The following is a 21,157-nucleotide window of genomic DNA, read 5'->3' as shown; positions in this document are numbered from 1 at the left end:
GTGCATGCGAGAACACAGAAAGGTGGCACTGGTGAGGACCTTTGGAACGTCTGATGCCCAGGTGGGCGCAGCACCCCAGCAGGAGCTGTGTGGGTGCAGAGGGGACAGCATGTGCAGAGACTCCACGGTGACAGCCAGCAGGGCCTCTGGAGGCTAATGCGCCAGGTCGCCAGGTTCTGGCCTAGTCTAGCAGAGTGTAGTCCCCATAAATCTGGAGTTTAATGGGGGAAGGTGTGGAGATTTTCAGGAAGGGGCCGTGATGCACTCAGATATGCACCCTAGAAAGTTCACTCTGGCTGGAGAGCAGCTGGGTGTGGCCAAGACTCGAGGCCACAGGCGTGGCTGAGAGGTGTGGACAAGTGGTGCCCTGGAGGTGGGCCAGGAAGGTGTTGTGGAGAAAGAGGGACCCAGGGTGACCCACATGGAGTGGTGCTGAGCACCTAGGGAGCAGGTGTGTGGGGCGACGAGAAGTTCAGTTTGGGACTGATGTCTGGAGGCCACTGGGTAGATGGGCATGGTGCTCATGGCTGCAAGAGAAGAACATGCATTTGGGATGGGGAGCCTCATTCCCACGGGTTTCCGGCAGTATCCCAGTGGCCTGCCCTGGGTCAGCACTGCCCTAGTTATGCAGCCTGGCAGCCCCACGGCTGCTCAAGGAGGTTCTTTCCAAGTCTCACACGTCGGAAGTTAATGGGAGGCAGCTGTGGTGGAGGGGAGCTACTCAACTTGGAATCACAAGGCTTGGGTTCCAGTCCAGTCTCTGTCGGGGCTGAGCCAGGAGCTCCAGTCCATCTCCTCATCCTTCTGAGCCTGCCTGTCCTCCCTGGAGCTCTTGGAATGCCACCTGGAGCCTCCAGAACGAAGGGCGAACTTCCACCCAATCTAAAGGCGGGGGGGGGGGGGGTGGTGGTGTGTGTGTGTGTGTGTGTGTGTGTGTGTGTGTGTGTGTGTGCGCGCACGCGCGCTTGGTTTCCTTCCGGCTCGTGCTAAAAGCCCTGTTCCCAGACAAGGGACGCGGCCCTCTCGGGGTCTGCCAGAGCCCTGCGGCTCTCCAGGACGCTGGGGCCCCTCCGCACAGAAAGTCTGTTTGTATTGAAAGCCTTCTCTGGCCAGGTTTCACAGCCGGGCCTGGGAGCTGGTCCCTTTCACATTCACACACATTCTTTGCTTCTCATACATGCGGCTCTCACAGGCCCTCTCTGTGAGCCAAGAGCTGTCTCACACGTCACTCAGAGGGCCCGCTTCAGCTCTTTCTGAAAACGGCCTCCAACCACCCTTCCACTGTGGGAGGCTGAGATGCTTTCTCCTGGCAGTCACGGGGACAGATTCCCAGGCCACAGGGAGCACGGAGCAGGGGACCCAGGGAGCTGCGGGGCCGTGAGGGGCTGGGCCCCCCGGGACAGAGTTTGGGCAGAGGTGGGTTTGGGTCTCGGCTCATCTGCTTGACCTTGACGTGACAGGCCATGAGATGGGGGATCCAAGAACAAGGGAGATGGAGATTCCAGAGTGAAGGGGCCACAGCTGGCTTCCCGGCCCTGGAGCGCCTCGAGGAGGCCCTCGCCCGTGCTGAGAATACGAGAGCAGCAAGAGCAGGTTTCCGGACACGCGTGCGTGCAGGGCGGGAAGCCCCTGCCCTTTTCCCTGGGGCTGCTCTCTTCTCTGCTCGCGCACAGTGAGGGGGTCTCCACAGCTGCTGGGGACCTTGAAATATGTCTCCAGCAGTCAGCAGAGCCAGGGGACTCCCAGTGCCTCCTCTGGCCTGAGGAAGCCAGCATGGCCACAGCCAGAGGACAGTGGCGGCCACTCGAGGATCTGCTGTGCTCACGGGTCTGTCAAGATGAGGACAGGTGGGCCGGGCGCTGTGGCTCACGCCTGTAATCCTAGCTCTTGGGAGGCCGAGGCGGACGGATTGCTCAAGGTCAGGAGTTCAAAACCAGCCTGAGCAAGAGCGAGACCCCGTCTCTACTATAAATAGAAAGAAATTAATTGGCCAACTGATATATATATAAAAAATTAGCCGGGCATGGTGGCACATGCCTGTAGTCCCAGCTACTCGGGAGGCTGAGGCAGAAGGATCACTCGAGCCCAGGAGTTTGAGGTTGCTGTGAGCTAGGCTGATGCCACGGCACTCACTCTAGCCTGGGCAACAAAGCGAGACTCTGTCTCAAAAAAAAAAAAAAAAAAAAAAAAAAAAAAAAAAAAAAAAAGATGAGGACAGGTGTGGCCACCCGTGGACCGAGGTGGACCCCTGTGAGGAGAGCTGGCATGGAGTTGAGGGCTGGAGGGGACCTAGGCACCAGGAAGCTGGCAGTGGGCGCCAGGCTTGAGGGGCCGTGGAAGGGGCTGCCCAGTTCCCCGGAACGGCTTGGCATCTGCCGGGTCAGGGACTCTCGGAGGCTCTGAAACACCCGAGCAAGTGTCCAGGAGAGGAAGCATCCGCAGTATCAGGCCAAGGGAGATGGAGAAAAGTTCAGGGAGGGAGAGGGGCCGAGCGCCCTGCTTGTGCCACAGCAGTCAGGCCCGCGGCACCAGCTAGGGCGAGGCAAGGAGAGTCAATGCCCGATCAGGCTGGAGTTCCGATTCTTACACGAAACCAGCCTTCTGCGGACCGAGTGGGGGCAGGGTGCAACTTAAAGTGTCTTAGGAAAGCCAGGGACATGCCAGGGTTGCCATTCGAGGCAGGGCACTTACTGGCACTACCCAATATACGGGGCACTGGGGACAGAGCCCAGAGGCTGTCCAGACCCTTGCGCTTAGACCTGCCCGACTCCAGAGGTGGTTTTCACCACCAGGCGATACAGCAAGGAGACAGACGGGCGTGCCAGAGAGCAGGCGCAAAGGCGTGCGTACAGAAACAGGGGGCTGAGGCCGAGATCCCCCTGGAGTCGCGCTGCTGCCCAGGACTCTTGAGAGAAAACCTGTCAGTTGGTGAAGCCACGTGGAGGTGGGGCTAACAAAATCTGGAAATGTCTTCACCAGTTCCAAAGCACACACAAACATCACTTGCCCTCTCTGGGGTCAACGTTCCTTATGGTTTTTTCTCTCCAGGAAAATATTAGTTCATTTATATAAACTAAACATTACATGTGGAGGGAAAATTGAAAACGTGGCATTCCTGGCCTGGCCTTTTTTCTCCACAGACCCAGAAACTGAGAAGTTTTCTCCATTTCCTTTCTCACAGTCTGTTTGTTGGTGTGGAGCGGCCCGCACAACCATTCCCTCAGGTTGTGGGGTACAGGGACCATCCCAGAGGGCAGCTCTCTGTGGGGTACAGGGACCCTCCCAGAGCCAAAGCCTCAGTTCACGGACCACGTCTGATGGGAATCGAGGCCTCGGACAGACCTGGGGCCTTGGCTGTCAAAGCCAGGGCCTGGGTCCCCTGAGCCCCAAGTGCGCTGGTTAGAGGAGTGGGTACAGCCTGGACGAAGCGGCAGACAGCCCACCAGCCGGCTCAGTCCAGCTCACACAGCCTCCCTTCGGCTCCTCGGCGTGCCCCTCCCTGCCCTCATGGCTTTTGTTGCCCCCAGCCCACTCAAATGTGGGCCCCGGGAGGGCAGGTTCTTGCCTTTCCACAGGGCACCTGTCTCATAGCAGTGCCTGGCCCGTGGCAGGCCCTTGGCCGGCAAGCCCCAGGGACCGAGCGAATGAGCATACCGCGGGGCCTTTCCTTGGCAGGTGCGGGGTGTCTGACTATGGGACGAGCCTGAGCTGGAGCCCATACCCCCCTCCTGAGAAGCTGGGGGAGGCTGCGTTCTTCCCATTCCTGGGACTGTGAGAGGCACATTCCTGTCCCTGAGTCTGGTCGGGCTCCTGCCACGCGGCTCAGTCTGCCTGGCCCAGAAAGGCCCCCGGGGGCCCCCCTGGCCTCACCCCCCGAGGGACCCCGCTGCCCCATGGCTGCAGCAGCACCCACTGTCTGCCAGCTGAGGCCGTGAGTGGGGGTCGGGACCACTGAGTGCCACTGACGCCTTCCAGACAGCCCCGACACTCTGGTGATCAATGAAAACCTTCACATCCTGCTTCCAGGGCTGAAGCCAGGGATTTGGAAAATTGGTGGAAAACACTCCTGTGAGCCGGGCTCGTGCACTGTGGGAAACCGCGGCATCAGCACTTCTCCGCAGGCTGCCGAGTCAGCAGCCGCCAGCTGAGCTGCCTCTGCGAACCAGGAGCCTCCAGCCCAGCAAGGGGCTCAGGGGCTGGTGCTGCAGGGGCGAGGGCAGGTGACCGCGGGTGTCCCCCAGCGCCCCTACGTGCTGGGCTCCAGGAATTCCAGGCGGGTCCTTGCCTCAGGGGGCTTTCAGTCTGGTGGGGAAGACGGGGGTGGGCAAATAAGCACACAGCTGCGGGACTGCCGCAGAGGGACGTGTCATGGAGAAGAAGTATAGGGACTAGTGGTGGGAGGGGTGACGGGTCGGCAAGCTTCTACAAAGGCCAGATACTAAATAGTTTAGGCTTTTCGGTCCACAGGGTCTTTGTCCCACGAAAGCAGCCACAGACGATGCGTCAACAGACGGGGGTGGCTGTGCTTCCGTACAGAAATGGGTTTGGCTCGCAGTTCACCAGCCTGGCGTTGTGGGGCCTGACCTGGTCTGGGGCGGGCGTGATGGGGAGAGAAAGGCTTCCCTGAGGCAGTGAGGTTTACCTAAGACCTGCAGGCTGCTTCAGTGACAGAGGCAGAATCATAACATTGACAACAATTATGACAGTCACGTCTTCAGGATAAAGTCACGCTTGGTAAGTGTGCTCTGTGTCAGGACTGCGCTAACACAGAGGGAGGTACATCCTCTGCCCACTTTACAGATGGAGAAACTGAGGCTTGGTCATACACACCTTGGTCATCAGGGTGTTCTGTTTGCCCACTCAGGTGCATTTTTTTGCCTTGCTCAGTGCCACTGCCAGGGAGGGGGCCGACCCCTGAGATGCATGTCCTGGATTCCTCGCCCCCAGCTGCCTGCGGGTTCGGCCAGTGGGAGGCTCTAGCGGCAGCCCCAGGGCTGGAGGAAAGACAGGTCAGGCATTTCTTTCCACTCCCTGCCGCTTCATCCTCAGCCTTCATCCCGCCTACAGCTCCTGCCAAGCCAGCTGTCCTCCACGGCTCAGCCTTCGTCTGGGTTGATAACACATTTTCTTCCCTGTGTCCTTCTGGCCAGGGGTGCTGGGTGCCTCGCCACGCTGCATTGGTTCTGTTCATAGAAGTCTCTTTCTGTGAGCCATCTGGGGTCAATTTTGCCCCCTGCCAGGACTCTGACTGATACTGAAGGTTGGTTGACTTGCTGGTTTCTGGTCTTGCATGGCTAACAAATGACAGAGCCAGGTGGAGGTGACAGTGACGGAGGGAAAGGAGAGTCTGGCCACACCTGGAGGAGGCTGGGCAGGGGGCTGGCTCCTGGTCCCCAGCACTGGCTTCCACAACAGGCAAGGGTCAAAGAGGCCAGTAAAAGCAGCTCCTCCTTTCCTGGCCCAGGGCTCAGCGAGAGACCAGCTCTTGAGGCTCCCAATTAGCAATTTTAGTTTCCTAAGCCTGGCTCCTGGTCTACCACTCCGACCCCCAACCCCAGCAGGGAGAGCCATTGTTGCCCACCGCAGACCCAGGCTGGGGGCCGAGGCTGAGGCAGAGGCAGAGCCCTGGTCTCCCCCTCAGGGAGGAGGTAGCGGAGCACATGGGGGTCACATGAAGGGACCACCTGGGTCAGACAGATGCCCGGAGGGACCAAGCAGGCCTCTACTGCCACCTGCCCTGACAGCAAGCAGCCTGTAGACGTGTTGAAGAACAGGTGCTAGAGGCCCAGGCGGGCAGAGGAGGGCCTGGGCTGCACGTGGGCATGGAGGCACTGGGAGGAGGGGGCCAGATCTGATCATGAAACTGCAGCAACAGGACCCCTCTCATGCTTGGGCTAGCGTGCACCAAAGGCTGACCGGGAGCTTCAGCACATACCCCCCGTCCATCTCTCCATCTCTTCCCCCAGGAGCCCTTTGAGAGTCAAGCGTCCACAAAGGGCAGGCATCATGCTAGGTGCTGGAGATTCAACAAGGGACGAGTCAGGCCCAGTGACCACAAAGAAAATAATGACAAGTTGTGATGAACGTCACAAAGAAAGAAAGAGCAAAAATAAAAGCCTCTCCAAGTCTAAAAGGATGAGCAAGAGAAGATTACGATAACCGAGGAGAAGAATGCTCAAGGCCCAGGCAAAGGGCCTGGGGTGGAGAACTTCACAGAGGCCTTGCAACTTGCAGGCGGAGATGAGGCTGGAGTTTGGCCTGCAGAAGAAGAGAGCCACTGGGAGGGGCAGAGCTGTCCTCTCACGCCAAGGCTAACACCCTCCTCTGCAGTGACCACTGCCCTCCCGTCTCTCCCTGCTCAATGGCTCTGGCACGCGGGGAGGGAGCAGTGAGCTCGGCCAGGCCCGGCAGGGGTGGAAGTGGTGGAATCAGGCAGCAGGAAGGCCCCTAGGAGAGGAATCCTTCAGTGCTGTCTGAAGGGCAGCAAGTGTGGCCGTGGGGACTTCTTGGCATTTGGAGAATGCCAGACACACAGCTCATCTTGTTAAGGCGTGATTACCAACCTGATAAGGCTACAGAGGCCTAACAGACAGGCCACTATTCAAATGCATTTGGAGGGGACTCAGAGGGGCAGAGCATCACCCCCATGCTGCTGCAATTCGGCACCAGCCCTGAGGATGGTCCTGAATGGCTAGTCTTTGCTAGTGTTCCTTTTGTGGCCCTAGGCCACTGCAATTGCTTTGGAATTCCGCGCTATTTCCTGTATCCTTGGGAAGGGAACCCGCCCTCTGCCTCCTGCCTCACTGCCATGGGTCGGGTACAGGTGACTGAGCATCTGGAAGGGGCAATGTTGACTAACAGGAGGAGGGTGCTCTAGAACAGACAGAGAGGAGAAGGTGGACACAAGGCCAGCGCCAAGAGCTTTCCTTCTGGCCACCCTTGCTGGGGGAGTCACCTGTCACATATGGAAGGTAGTGGATTTAGAAGACTCCAGAGGACATTTTAATATTGGGGTGGTGGAAACCCTGTGAAAATCAAGCTTCCACCAGCACGCTGTCTTGAGGTGTGAACAACAGCACCTCCTAAGGCTGTGAAAGTCAACCAGTATCTTCTTCAGCTAAGTTCCAGAGGAGCCCAGATTGCCAGGGGCAGGGTCCAGGTGGCACAGGGGAGCCAGGAGAGGCTGGAAAAGACCAGGAGCTTGGACTACACTCAGGATCATGACAGAGCCTCTGCTGAGTGGGGCTAGTGAGGGGCTACCACCCTGCTCCCTGTGGGCTCTGCAGTCCTGTGTCCACCAGGAGATATTACAGCGGTTGGCCTGGCTAGGGAGAGTGGAGAGAATGGCTTGAGCTGGTCAACAGTCTGGGGTGGCATGACACCACATAGGAGCTTGCAGTAGCCACCCCCTTACTGAACACTCACTGCATGGCAGACTACAATGAATACCTTCTGAATAGCATTTCATTTTTGACATCCAACATTCTTGGAATGAAGGTTTTATTACCCCCATTTTACAGGTAAAGAAACTGAGGCCCAGAGAGGTGAAGTCACTTGCTAAGACTGCAGTGGCCTAGAACCCAGACAGGTGTGACCCAGAGCTCAAACCAGGAGGAGGAAGTGCTGTTAGACCCCCCACACCCCCGGCTTCTCCCTGGACAGCAGTGGAAAGAGATCAGCTCCAGTTACTGAGAACTGGTTGGAATACTAATCAAAGGCAGCCATGACGATAACAACAAGCAGCCAACACTGAGTGCACTTTCATGATGTGTTGCTAAGGGTGGAGCGCTTTGCAGGTATGGACATACTCGGGTGTCACAACAGCCCTACAACATGAGTACTAGTATTACCACCATTCTGTGAGTGAGATCACTAAAGGTGAGATAGCCCAGGCTCTGATCACAGGGGACACAGAGTGCATGTGTGTGTTCCACAAGTATGACGAGCCACCTGTGTCTGGTGGCACCAAATACCCCAGGCATCCTGTGCACCCCTGCAGGGCACATGAACCCGAGCCTGGGCAGCATCCCTGCTGATGCGGGTCCAGATGACCTGGAAAAGATCCTGCAGTCTTCTCTACCGTGTGTACCCTTCCCAACTCGGGGCTCTGATCTCACCCCTCTTGGGGTTGCTTGGTCCCAAGCTCCAACACCCAGCCTCTTCCAGGGAACCCCAGCACAGAAGTGTCCCACAGGGGTCCCATGTGGTCAGGAGCCTGGGCAGGTTGGCAGGGAGGGCTGTGAGCAGGGACAGCTGAGTCTGCCAAGCTGCAATCTCAATGTTTCCCTTTGGCCCCACCGGCAAGTGGGGGCCCCACCATCAACTCTGGCAGCCATATTTGGGCTATTGGCGGGTTTGCTCCCACCTGAGGTAGCTACAATACCTGCAAGATCTTCCTTGGAAGAGACTAGTCTCGGAGAGCTGCTTCCTGGTTCGATTCTGAGTGACAGTCTGAAAACAAAGATGTTCACAAGATCAATTGGGATCTGGTTTATCACAGGGGAAACGAAACATGTGTGTGTTTGGGGCTGGGAGACTGGATGGCTGTGAAGGGCTACCACTGTCAGAGAATCCAGGAATACTGTAAGATCTGCTCCAGACCACAGCCACTTCCCTCTGAGTTCTCCTGGGCATTTCCAAGACCAAGAAACGATGGTTAAGATAAGAAAGACAAAGTAAAAAGAGAGACCATAACCTGTTGTTTACTGAGCACATATGTGTCAATTCTTCATGACAACTCCATGAGCCAGGTACCTTTTAGGGATGAGAAAACTTTCCAGATGAATAGATGTTACTAATAAAATAAATAAAAATTAAAAATTAAAAAATTAATCAGGAAACTGAGCAGTGGTGAGGTTAAGTAGCTTCCCTAAATTCATAGGATTAGCAAGTGGCAGAGTCGGGGATCAGCCCAGGACTGTCCAACCCTGAACTGGAGTTTTTAATCATTATACTGTGCTCTCTCTCTTATCAGATGCCCTCAGAGAGGCACCTCAGTATATTTTTTAAAGCACCAGTTAAGAACTTCTGGGTGAAAATGACACAGTGAAGATAGATGTCAGACTCTCCCTTTCCCAGCGAAACTGACTACCAGTTATAAAAGCTTATGAGTAAAAGAACCTACCGGCTGCGGCTAAACAAGGCAGTGGGCATAGTACAAGGCCACGAACTTTAAAGACTCGCAGCCAAGGAAAGAAACAGAGGGTTCCGAAGTTGGACCCAGCGGTGCCACACAGCATGGCTCCTCTCCTGTCCTCCGACCTGTCTCTGTGGGTCTGGGCGGGGGTCTTAATCTTTCCCTCTTCTGAATGGCAGCCAGTGCTGGGGAGAAATGGAGGAGATGGGCAGAGAGCATGGCGGATATGCCTATGGAGATGAAGGCTCCATGGGGCATGATTTGAAACCTGAGCGTATCCCCGTGTGGAATGGGATACAGCCCCCCAAAGAGGTGAAGGAAACCCTGAAATAGGCCTTTTACTGGATCCCACCACACAAAACGGACTGCTTGCTTACTGCCTCCATGGAGCCCGAACCTCCTACTCCCCGGGCTACAGAAGAGCAGAAAGCCTAAACCCCCTGCCCCTCCCAGCCAGCCTCGCTGTCACACGTGGAGGAGGGCCACACGCCTCCTTCCTGGATCAGCGCCACGGAACATCCAGACAGAGCCTCTCCAATGGGAGCAAGATGAAAAGAAGTGGTGTGGCAACACAGCTCACATCCTCTTGCAAAAGGAGGCAAGAGGGAGGAGAGCACTGCCCCATGGCCCAACCCAGAAGGCAGCTCCAGGAGCAGGGGAAGGACCCCCCGAGCGCTCCGAGCAGTGGAACGACTTAGTAAGAACATGGTTGGGTGGAACAAAACCTAAAAAATGAGGCAATGAAACAGGAGTGGGATGGCAAGGGACACTGCAGACCTAAGGGAACAGACCAAGGACTGAAACGCGAGAGGACTGATGAATACCTGGGCAGAGACAGGCCACCCTAGTGCCTGCTGCTGAATAGGTGGAGATTGCAGGCGCTAGGAAGAAGCTACCGGACATCCAACACAGGGATTCCTGGAATCCCTGGAAGAGAGAAGCCGAGAAGTGGCACAGAAGTAGTCAAAGACAAACCAAAAGACTTCCTCTGAAACGAAGAAAGCGGACACCACGGTCCAGGGAGACTTGGTACGGAACCCTCTATCTGTGGCACTCCCTTATTAAGCCTTTGGACTTCAAGGAGTTCTTTGCCCACCAGGCAGACAAAACAAGTCCTTTACAATAGGGAAAAAATCAGACTGGCTTATTCTCTGCAGCAACACCCAGGGCCAGAAGGCAAGCGCAGGGTGCACGGCCGGAGACGGCGGCAGGGAGCGCGGCCCCCGCAAGGCCAGGGAGGCCCCGTCAGATGCAGGCGCTTCCAGGAAAGAAATCAGGGAATGCGGGACCTGTGAGCGCCTTCGTTTTTTTTTTTGGCAGTGGGTGGGAGGGGATTTCATCATTTCCTGATGAAATCCAGCTAAATAAGGGATTGATTTAAAATAAAGACTCCAGGAATGGAGAAACTGTGGAGAAACAACAGGTGGTAAGAATTGAATCTCTTTAAAAATACTAAACAGTAGGAATTATGATTCCTGAACATGGTGTTTATGTTATAAACTTGGACCGCATGGTAACAATAATACAACTGACAAAAAGTTGGAGGCTGTGCGGTGGAGGTGAAGGAAAGGGGAGAGTGCTAATATTCTCCTCTCTCATACCAGAGTCAACCAACACTGCACAATGGAAACCTAGTCAAAAATCAAACTTACTGACTCAAACCTCTTAATGTTTTTCCTGATCTCTTTTATTAATCTTAGAAGGATTTTTTTTATCTCTTGTGGTAAGGAAGTATCTATTGAAAGAGTAGCAATTTCTCACATTTCATTTAAGTTCCTTTTTCTGGTTAAAGTAAAATAAAAGTTAATATTTTTAGTTAAAAACAGTAAGTGTAGTATAATCAAATTTTAATACATTTTATCCCTATATCTATCCACCTATCCATCCTCCTCTCTCTATATATAAATTTTGCATGCATAGCAAAATGTCCAAAATTATATTTACTTAATGCTGATGGTCATGCTTTCTAGGTAGCAGGAACTTGGGTAATTTTTCTTAAATAAAATAAAATAAGACTAAAGACTGAGGGGGGAAAAAAGCACTGGTTCGGCCTCTCGGCATAGTATTTCTAAAGCAGATGGGGGCAGGATGTTAGAAATACAATGTCACAAATGTAATAACAGAGTCACTGCATCCTTTGGGGGTGAAGAGCACATGGTTCTGGGCGTGAGTGGGCTGTGGAATGTGGGCTCCCCAAGAATCAAGGTCCTGCCCATCTCTTGCCACTCAGGGCCAGATGCTCCCTGGGGACTCTCCAATGGCCTGGGGACCAGGGATGAGAGTGCAGGCTTCCTCCCTGGTTTGTCCACTTTGACCACAACAAAGGGCTTTTGTAAAACCCAGGCTGACTATTATAGCACCAAGTGCTGGGGGTGTTTAATGTCCTTCAGAATGGAAGGAGTAATTACTCATGATCTGCAGCTTGTCCAAGGATTATCTCATGGTCAAAGGTATTTATAGACCATTTTTCTCCTTAAAGCATATTAGTGTTAATGAAAAACTACTGTCTCTTTAATCGCAATACTGGCACATGCATGGAAAATATTATCCCAGAGCCTAAGTGGGAATAATTTCTCACTCCAGGGCACTCTTTTCAGGAACAGCAAATGCTTTGTAAATAAAATGAGCTCAATTTGTGGTCAGTGTGATTTTAATGGTAATCTCTAGCCATTATCTATTGCTGTTACTATTATGTAATAGATCACAATTTCATATATTTTAGCAAATCATTCTATAGTAACAACTAAAGATAACAAATCTATGTTCCCAAAGATCAGTAGAACCACCTAGGAAGCATTGGAAGAAATACAGATTTTCAGGCCCCACCCAGACATCTGGGTGGTTAGTAGATTTCCCAGGTGATTGATCCCCAGCCAGGGCAGTGACCCTCCTGCGGCGCTGTTCCAGCAGCCGTTCATTCCCCTCGAGTCTCGCTGGCTGAGGCAGCGGGGGGAGCCCGGGGGTGGGGAGATGTCTTTGTGGCCATAGTTGTCTACAGTTTTCACTGACTTAAATGAAGACCATGTAATTAGGATGATCAAATTCGTAGATGACAAAACTGGAAGAGATTTAAGAAAATATACTGGATGACAAGATCTTTGAATCTTCCTTTGAGAATCATGGTATACTGGAAGCAACCAGTAAAATACTACTTTAAAAGAACACAGATGTTCCTTTGACTTACTATGACAAACCCATTTAAGTTGAAAATATCATCAAGATGCCTTTCGTACATCTAACCTAGCAAACATCATAGCTCAGCCTAACCTATGTCAAACGTGCTCAGAACACTTACATTAACCTACAGTCGGGCAAAATCATCTGACACAAAGCCTATTTTATTCTAGTGTTGAATATCTTATGTAGTTTACCGAACCCTGTACTGAAAGTGAAAAACAGAATGGTTGTATGGGTACTCAAAGTTCCATTTCTACCGAACGCATTTTACTCTCACGCTATTGTGAAGTTGAAAAATTGTAAGTTGAACCATCCTAAGGTGAAGACCCCTCTGTACACGTGAAGTTGACATTTAGGTCATAAATGATCAAGTACAAGATGGCTGGGACTTGCCTTAGTATCACGTCATATGAAAAATGACTGAGGCTCTTAGTTGACCTCAAGCTCAAAATGAACCAAGAGGATTTCCAAACAACGTGGCAGAGAGGTGGCAAGAAAAATCCTCCTTCTCCTTCCAAATACGTAGAAAGGATGGATAAGTTCCTAGATGTCACAAATGGAGGAAGAACTGAAAACCAGAGTAGGGGGAGGGAAGATGAGGCCACAGGGCTCACGGGGTTGTTATGAGAACTGGGTCTGTTCCATGGGAGCTGCGTGGGATGGGAGCTGGGGCCTCGGCCACCGCCAGATGGCAGGAATCCTGCAGAAAGTCAAGAGCCATAAGGAACTGTCTTGTCCTGCAACGGGCTCTTGGGGAACTCCTGTTCGCTGGCCTGGGGGTACGGCTAGAAAACTGCTCTCCACCCAGCGCCGTGGGCAGGGGGTCACTTGAAGAAGCCGTGTGCCAAGCTGGCGCCATTCACCATGCCATGTGGGAATGCCACACCAAGAACCGGGGGCCTGTGGGGCTGGGGCAGAGGTGGGTGTGAGAGCTGCTCAGACAGCACCACTACAGGATCCGGGAGGCGGGAGCTCACACTGCACACGTGCGCTTGTGTGCGTTGGGGGTGGGTGCTGCTGCAGTGCACTCTGATAAGCCTGGCCAGTGGCCACCCACTGGTCTCAAGAGCCAGGTTGCCTGCAGGGACCTGAGTGCTGAGGGCAACGGCAGCGATGGGGAGGCCTCACTGAATGGGAGTGGGTGGGCACTTACTTGTAGTTGTCATCTTCCACAAACTTCTGGAGCTCTTCAATGTAGCGTACGGACTTCAGGTACTTCTGCACGTGGGGCAGGGTGGTGAGGTGATCTGCAAAAGGTGGACAAAATCCAGAGGCTTCAGACTCCCCCACGTCTAGGGCTCAAATGAGAAGTGTAGGAATCACTGACTTTAGATGCTCCTTGGACACTGAGACTTATTCACTCTTCCAACATTGCTCTATGGGGTCTGGCCCTGTGCTGGCCACTGGGCACAGAGGGGAGATCAGGGAGTACTCCCAGGTGGCTGGGCCACAGACACCACACTCTGAGGCCACCACCGTTCTTCAGCCAGGAGGAGGATCTGGGGGCGCCACTCGGAGCTCAGGGGCGGGGGAAGGATGGCTCCCTGGCCTTCAGAGCAGACCACGGCCAGGTGCCTGCACCCTGGAATCGGTTTCCACAGGGGTCACTGTGTGACGCGAATGCAAGAATGAATGAGCAGATGCCACCCGGCCTGGTGCAGATGCCAACCCAGATCCCGGCCCTGCCTGGAGCTGCTGCATCCTGAGGAAGAAGGGAGGACCCAGACGCCTGAGCCCCTCTCTGAGCTCTGGTGACTCGCAGGGGTCTGCTTTAACCTTCACACCACCTCATGTGGGAGAAATAATGTTCTCATTGCCCAGTGGAAGAGGCTGCGGCAACTTGCAAAGATCACATGGCTGAGCAGTGGCAAAGTCATCTTTGGGGGCCTGGTCATCTGAGGCTTCCACCACATTGTGCTGCCTCCCTTTCCTCAGAGTGACTGGTGTCAGCTGCCCTCTGCAGACCTTCAAGGTCACTGTATTCCTTCTGCAAGGGCCAGAGGTGGGCAGAAGAAGCCAAGGGGAGGGGTGGAGGGGAGGGAGAGGGCACAAAGAAGAGCACAGGAGAGGGTGGCCAAGGCCTCGCTTTCTGAGGAGGTGCGTCCAGGTGCTGCGGGAGCACCTAATAGCTCTGCCCCTTAATTAATTCTGAACAGGTCATTTTGTTTCTCTGCATCTCAGTGTCCTCATCTCTGAAATGAGGATAAGGAAGCAAAGCTCATTATGGGGATGACACAGGTGAAGATGAACAGCAGTAAGAGTGAAGTGAGCCCCTGCTGGGCTCTAAGGAAATGTCAGGGGCTGTGCTAAGGACACTGCACGAGTCATGTCCCCATTTTCACACATGAGAAAACCTTAGAGAGGAGAAAGCGATTTTCCAAGAGGCAGAGCTGAAACTGGAACCTGCATCTGGTGACCCCAAAGCCTATGTCTGCGACTGCCCTGCTGGTCGGTGGCACAGTGGGTATCAGTGCATTTGTGAGTGGAAAGAGCCTGGCGCAGGCAAGGCTGCACTGGGAACACAGGTGCCCGCCATCCCTCTTCTCAGAGGAAGCTTTCCTGGAAGTGTGGGCACCCACCCTCCCTGGGATGCTTGTGGAGGGGCTGGTGAGCAGGGCCCCTGCTTCAGTGTGCCCACCCACAGGAACCCCTGGCTTCCCTGAGACCCTCCCAGATGGAGGCTGCTCGTTTTCTATACTCTGTGCCTTGTAGGTAGGACTGCCTCCAGACTTTTACCCCTCCACGCACTCGTGAAAACCCTGCTGCCCAGAGCTCTCCCATCCATCCTCCTCTTCACTGCTGTCCTCTTCTGACTGGCCACCTGGTCACCTGGGCTCATACACGGGGACTTGGACACCTGGCTCAAAGTTGAGCTCCACACCCCAAGCGCACTGTCTTCTTGGGTGAAATCAACACCCACACGAGTGGCCCAGCAGAATTCTGACTTCTCAGTTCCTGGACATCATCTCCAACAATCTTCTTCATCTATCCCAGACACCCACTGCCATGATCACACTTGGATCTGGCCACGTGTAGCAGAGCCTGGCCAGTTGTTTACCATGTCATCTCTCTTTTCCTTCTAGGTCCACAGCTACATTATATTTCCTAGCCTCCATCAGCAGAAGTGATGTGAAATGCTTGCAAGTGGCCCATAAAGCCCACCCTTGTATGAGTCCTTCTCTTCCTGCATCTGCCTGCTGGATGTGAATAGAGCCCAGTGGAGGGCTCTGAGGCCATGGGAGACAGCAGAGCCACAGACAGAAGGACCCTCCCAGATGGAGGCTGCTGGAGCAGAGCTGCCCAGAGCTCTTCATGAATGAATGCACTGGGAGCCAGACAGACCTGGGCTCTGCCACTCACGAGATGAGTGGCTATAGACAAGTGACTAAACTCTCTTCAGCCTCAGTGTCCTTATTTGTCCTACAGAAACAGTAACGTCTAGTTTGCACAGTCTTTGAAGATCAAACCTATGTGTGAAGGATCTAATACATGTTTGAGGCTCGAGATATTAAAATGAAGACCTCTGTGGGGCCTGCCTGATTTCTAGAGCTTTCTTATGGATAAGGTGCTAGATCTAAACATCAATGAGGGGAGGTTTTACAATTCCAACAGCCAAGTGTACTAACCGTAGCTACAGGAAACTTGTAAATCAGCAATTATTCGGAGAATATTGTTCATCTGATTGGATCTCTGTTCATTTTCCATGATGCTGCCTGAGGCAGGATATGCAGAATCAATGTAGATTAAATCCAGAAGATAGATCCCTAGAATTAAAGAAGATATTTAATGATGGTAGGAGCTTACCACTAGCCAGAACAAAATAGCACAAAGTAGTACTGCTCCGGTAGAAGGGTGACTTATGGAAAACTGAGATAATATTTGGACTTTAATTATGACTACTCGTTTTTTTCACACAGACTGCGCAACCATAAATCAATCATCAAATGAATGCTGGCAAGATATTAGCATTTCTATTTCATGTGCTCTCCAGAAACAAGGCTTTTTACCTGTAGTCCAAGTGGAAAACAAGAGGCCATGAAAGTGATGGATACCTGAGTTTCTCACCGACCGAAGAAGTTTAATACCATTTCCCCCAAAAAATAAGACCTACCTATAAAATAAGCCCTAGCAGGATTTCTAAGCATTTGCACAATACAAGCCCTATCCTGAAAATAAGACCTAGTGCTGGGCGTGGCTACATAGCGTATCTGCACAACCCATGCATTTCGTCACGGAGCAGTAAAGAAGACGAGCAGCCCTTCTCATCTGCCCCATCGTGACAGCTGCTATCCCAGAGGTGACCAGAAAGGTGCGGGCAGCCCCACCAACAAGGTCGGCTCCCCCTGTCAGGTCCTGGCCATCCTGTGCACGCTGCAAGCTGAGGCTTTTAGGGAAAAATAACACATCCCCTGAAAATAAGCCCTAGGGTATCTTCTTGAGGAAAAATAAATATAAGACCCTGACTTATTTTGGGGGAAACACGGCAGAACTAAGGTGTCATGTCCAGGAGAATGCCCATTTGGGCTGAATTCAGTTTTTTCTTTGTTTACTTAGCTGCATCTCTAGTTGTCTATCTGTTCATTCATGCGTGTGCAGACACACATCATCATTTAACTAAGAAACAAAAGAAGAAATTTAAACAGCAACAGTTCTTGGCATAAAGAACTAAGGCCAGACAGAGCATTCAGCCAAGGGTGCTTAATAAGAAAATAAGATGTGGTATAAAAACATAGCTATGACGGGCCAGTGATTAGCTGCCTGGCCAGGGAAGGGGAAGGGGGACTAGCTGTGCAGTGTGAGCCACTGCACAGCTTCCAGTTAACGGGCCACCTGGAGGTGTGCATAGATGACAGGGGGCACATCCTTCCAGTGGCCCCCCATGAGCACTGCCACTGTGCCCACGATGTGGGGGACTGGGCAGGAGAAGGGTCGTAGAGCAGAATTCAAGGCAGAATACAGTGAGCAAGGCAAAGATGAGTGACTGATATTGAAAGAAAGCACAGTTGATTGAGAAGATATAATGATTACCAGTTTCTATGCATGAGCAACATTGCATAAGGATAGACATAGCAAAACACTGTTAGCAATGAAAAGTGAGAATTGCAAGGATATGGAATCAACCTAAGTGCCCATCAACCAAGGAGTGGATGAAGGAAATGCGGTATATATGTACACCATGGAATACTACTCAGCCATAAAAAAAGAGTGAAAATATGTCTTTCGCAGCAACTTGGATGGAACTGGGGGCCATTATCCTAAGTGAAATAACACAGGAATGGAAAACGAAATACTGCATGTTCTTACTTAGGAGTGAGAGCCAAGCTATGAGTACACAGGGACACATAGAGTGGCACAATGGACACTGGAGACACAGAAGGGGTGGTTAGGAAAGAAAAACCACCTATTGGGTGCAATGTACACTATTCGTGTGACAGGTACACTAAAAATCCAGACATTGCCATTACGCAATTCATCCATGTAACCAAAAACCACTTATACCCCTAATAGATTTCAATAGATTTTATTGAAATAATAATAATAATAATACAAATGTAAACATTAAAAAAAAGAAGAAGAAATGAAAAGTGAGTTCAACAAAGACACAACCATAGAGAGAGCCTTTGGCATGTTTCCTCCAGAATTTATATGGTTATATACATACATACACACACATATATGCATGTGTGTATATCTATGTTATAGTATTATAGTAAAATTAATAAGTTTGGTTTATACAAATGAAAACATAGTTCTTTTCAAATACTCATGAAATATGTATGAAAACTGATTATATACTAGACTATAAAGAAAAGTTCAATAAGTTTCAAAAAGCAAATGCCATATTATTCATATTCTTTGACCTTATTACAATACAGCTAGGATTTAACAATAAATATAGAAAAAATTCTAGCCATTTGAACACACACACACACACACACACACACAAGTAACTCTTAGGTCAAAGAAAAAATATAAAATCTGTTTGAAGACAATGACGAAAAGAATGCCATATAGCAAAACTTATGGATTCTGGCCAAAGTGGTAATCAGAGGAAAATTTATAGCCTTAAAAGTCTACTATTAAACAACTAAGAATTACTATAAATATTGGAATTAATCTGGTTAATTATATACAAGCTGTGGCATTTTTTGCATGGATGGACAAGCACTGCATTAAGAGTTATATGTTCATTAGCTTATTTATCCTTCCAACAGCCCATTTTATAAAGGAGAGAAAGGAAATTCAGAGAGGATGTGTAATTTGCTTGAGGTTACACAGCTGGTAAATGATGGAGATGGGAGTCGAACCCAAGCCTGCCTCCTCTGGAGTACACACTTCCTGCCATCACAGTGGACTGCTGGTGGCTGGATACCATGAGTCATTCGTCTGCTTTTAAAATAGCTACACATTGTTACGGGAAACCGTTAAATCACAGAAACATATGCTAGCACTTCTCATAGGAGCCATTTCCGCTTCCTTTCTCGCTGGCGGTACCATGTTTCCAAGATTTTCATAAATACAAATAATTTCCTTAGTAGAGAGAAGCTCCAAGTTTGCTAGGTTTGAAACTGCAGATTTATTCTTTCTCTTGACCTTGTTTTTCCTCTCCCCTCTTAGCAATGTACCTCAGCTATCTCCCTGAGGATTCAGCAGGGGCAATCCTGAAAACCCCATCACTGCATCAACCACAACAAAAAGCACCCAGCGTGAGCAGGGGGGCAAGGATGTGGGACACGGGCAGCTTTGTTCCAGACGCACAGTGCAGACTCCAGCCTGGCTGACTCACAGCCGCAGAGCGAAGGCTCGGCCCAGGAGCAGGATGGGGCGGGGGTGGAACCCGCTGCTCCCTGGGGACCTACTCCAAGACGAGAACCTCCCTCCTGCCTCACGGGGCCTGCCACCGACCCCAGGAGGCAGGAGGAGAAACTGAAGCTCAGAGAGATTAAGAGGCCTCACAGCAAGTGTGCTGGGATTTGTTCGCACGTCGTCCAGGCTGCCGTGCCCACGTTCGTACCCACTGGTCATCGGACACACGCAAGGACTCGCACTTTCTCAGATAACACCCTCAAGTGGGAGGCACACCCTGTGCCGCCCTGTGAGCACGGGTGCCGGACGCCGCACTTCCTCCCGGGTCCCTGGGAAAGGGTTCCCGAGCAGTGCCTGGCACACAGAGGCCCAGGGAAGCTTCCTGCAGAAGGGGCCCTCACCCAACTTACACAGGCCACCCCCAGCCCTACGTGCACCCTGGGGAGCGGGGCTCCCTACTTTGTAAGAGAGTACATCCCACCCTCAGTGTTCATGATGCCCCTCTAGCAAACGAGCTCGCGCCAACGCCGGTCTACTGTCTGCTCCCCAAGTCCTGGGAGTGGGAGTGAGGACTGGGGGCACCTCCCAAAGGAGGCCCCCCGGACCAGGGGCCTGGGCAGATCTTGAGCCTCGGCAACTCCTGGACGGAACCTCCAAATCAACAGCCTTTCACTCCCACGGCAAACACTGCAGCAAAAGCAGCAAGCCTACAGTTAACGCCACACAAATCCACGGAAATCTTTTCAGATTTCCATAACAGAAAATATTTATAAACTTGAACTGTAATGAAGTCATAAGAATAACCACTTGCACTGTGCCGGGAGCCGTGCTGAGCCCTATATGTAGTTGGCGCTCACCACAACTGCAATCCGAGACTTGTTTGTACCATTCAAGTATTAAATGTCTGACTTCGCACCAGGCCTAAGACCCCCGAGAGCAGGAAGCGTGTCCTACACCAGCAGCTCTGTCTCAGCATCTAGAACAAAGCACACGGCAGCTGCTTGGTAAACACTAGTGGAAAGAAATGCGCGATTGAAAGCATATTTTTTTTTTTTTTTTTTTTTTTTTGAGACAGAGTCTCACTTTGTTGCCCAGGCTAGAGTGAGTGCCGTGGCGTCAGCCTAGCTCACAGCAACCTCAAACTCCTGGGCTCAAGCGATCCTTCTGTCTCAGCCTCCCAAGTAGCTGGGACTACAGGCATGAGCCACCATGCCCGGCTAATTTTTTCTATATATATTAGTTGGCCAATTAGTTTCTTTCTATTTATAGTAGAGACGGGGTCTCGCTCTTGCTCAGGCTGGTTTCGAACTCCTGACCTCGAGCAATCCGCCCGCCTCGGCCTCCCAGAGAGCTAGGATTACAGGCGTGAGCCACCGCGCCCAGCCTGAAAGCATATTTTATTTAACCCATACAATAACCTTATGAAACACATATTGTTACTCTCCTTTTTTAGCTGAAGAGACACCAAGAGTCCACAGATGGTAAAAATAGCTAATGTTCACCCTGCACTTACTATGTGCCAGGTCCTAAACTAAGAGCTGGGCCAGATTACTGATTCATAAGAACAACGCTGGTGTCAGGGAGGTTTTATTGAGATTTTATAGAGGAAGACTGGAGCAGAGAGAGGCTACATTGCTTGCCTGAGGTCACACAGCTGGGAAGTGGCAGAAGCAAGATGTGAACTCAGGTCTGAACACAAGACTTTTCATCTCCTGGGGCCTCAGTTTCCTCGACTGTGATTAGGGGTAATGAAAATTGTTGAAAGGAGTCTCCCAGCCCAGGGCCTGGAGTGCCCAGGAAGCTGAGCTGACCCCAGCCGGGCTCCACAGCGAGGTCCTGCTGCCCATGGGAGCAACGAGCCCAGCTGGGTTTGCCATGACCATGGGTGGCACCCCTCTGCTGGACCAGAGCTGGGAGCTTCCATCTGGATTGGGACAACACAGCTGGACATCTCAGATCCTATTCTTATACAGAGCTGTTGCAGCAGACGGCACTGTGCTGGTGGCTGTGTGAAGATGGACAGCAAGGGGACTACCC

The 21,157-nt window shown here is 51.9% G+C and overlaps 1 protein-coding gene across 6 annotated transcripts in view; it reads right to left on the bottom strand.

The window, feature by feature from the left end:
* Positions 1–21,157, bottom strand: part of RALGPS1 (Ral GEF with PH domain and SH3 binding motif 1) — a 269,878-nt gene that overhangs the window by 34,447 nt on the left and 214,274 nt on the right. For all 6 annotated transcript variants that reach the window (XM_012771947.2, XM_012771954.2, XM_076009044.1 and 3 more), the window contains 3 exons: positions 15,940–16,077; positions 13,467–13,560; positions 8,384–8,451 (listed from right to left, as the gene is read on the bottom strand). In XM_012771947.2, coding sequence (XP_012627401.1) covers positions 8,384–8,451; positions 13,467–13,560; positions 15,940–16,077 — 300 coding nt within the window. The remainder of the gene's footprint in view (positions 1–8,383; positions 8,452–13,466; positions 13,561–15,939; positions 16,078–21,157) is intronic.

The sequence above is a fragment of the Microcebus murinus genome, chromosome 12 (assembly GCF_040939455.1).
Source record: "Microcebus murinus isolate Inina chromosome 12, M.murinus_Inina_mat1.0, whole genome shotgun sequence".
NCBI lineage: Eukaryota > Metazoa > Chordata > Mammalia > Primates > Cheirogaleidae > Microcebus > Microcebus murinus.
This window is presented reverse-complemented; position numbering and strand designations above follow the sequence as displayed.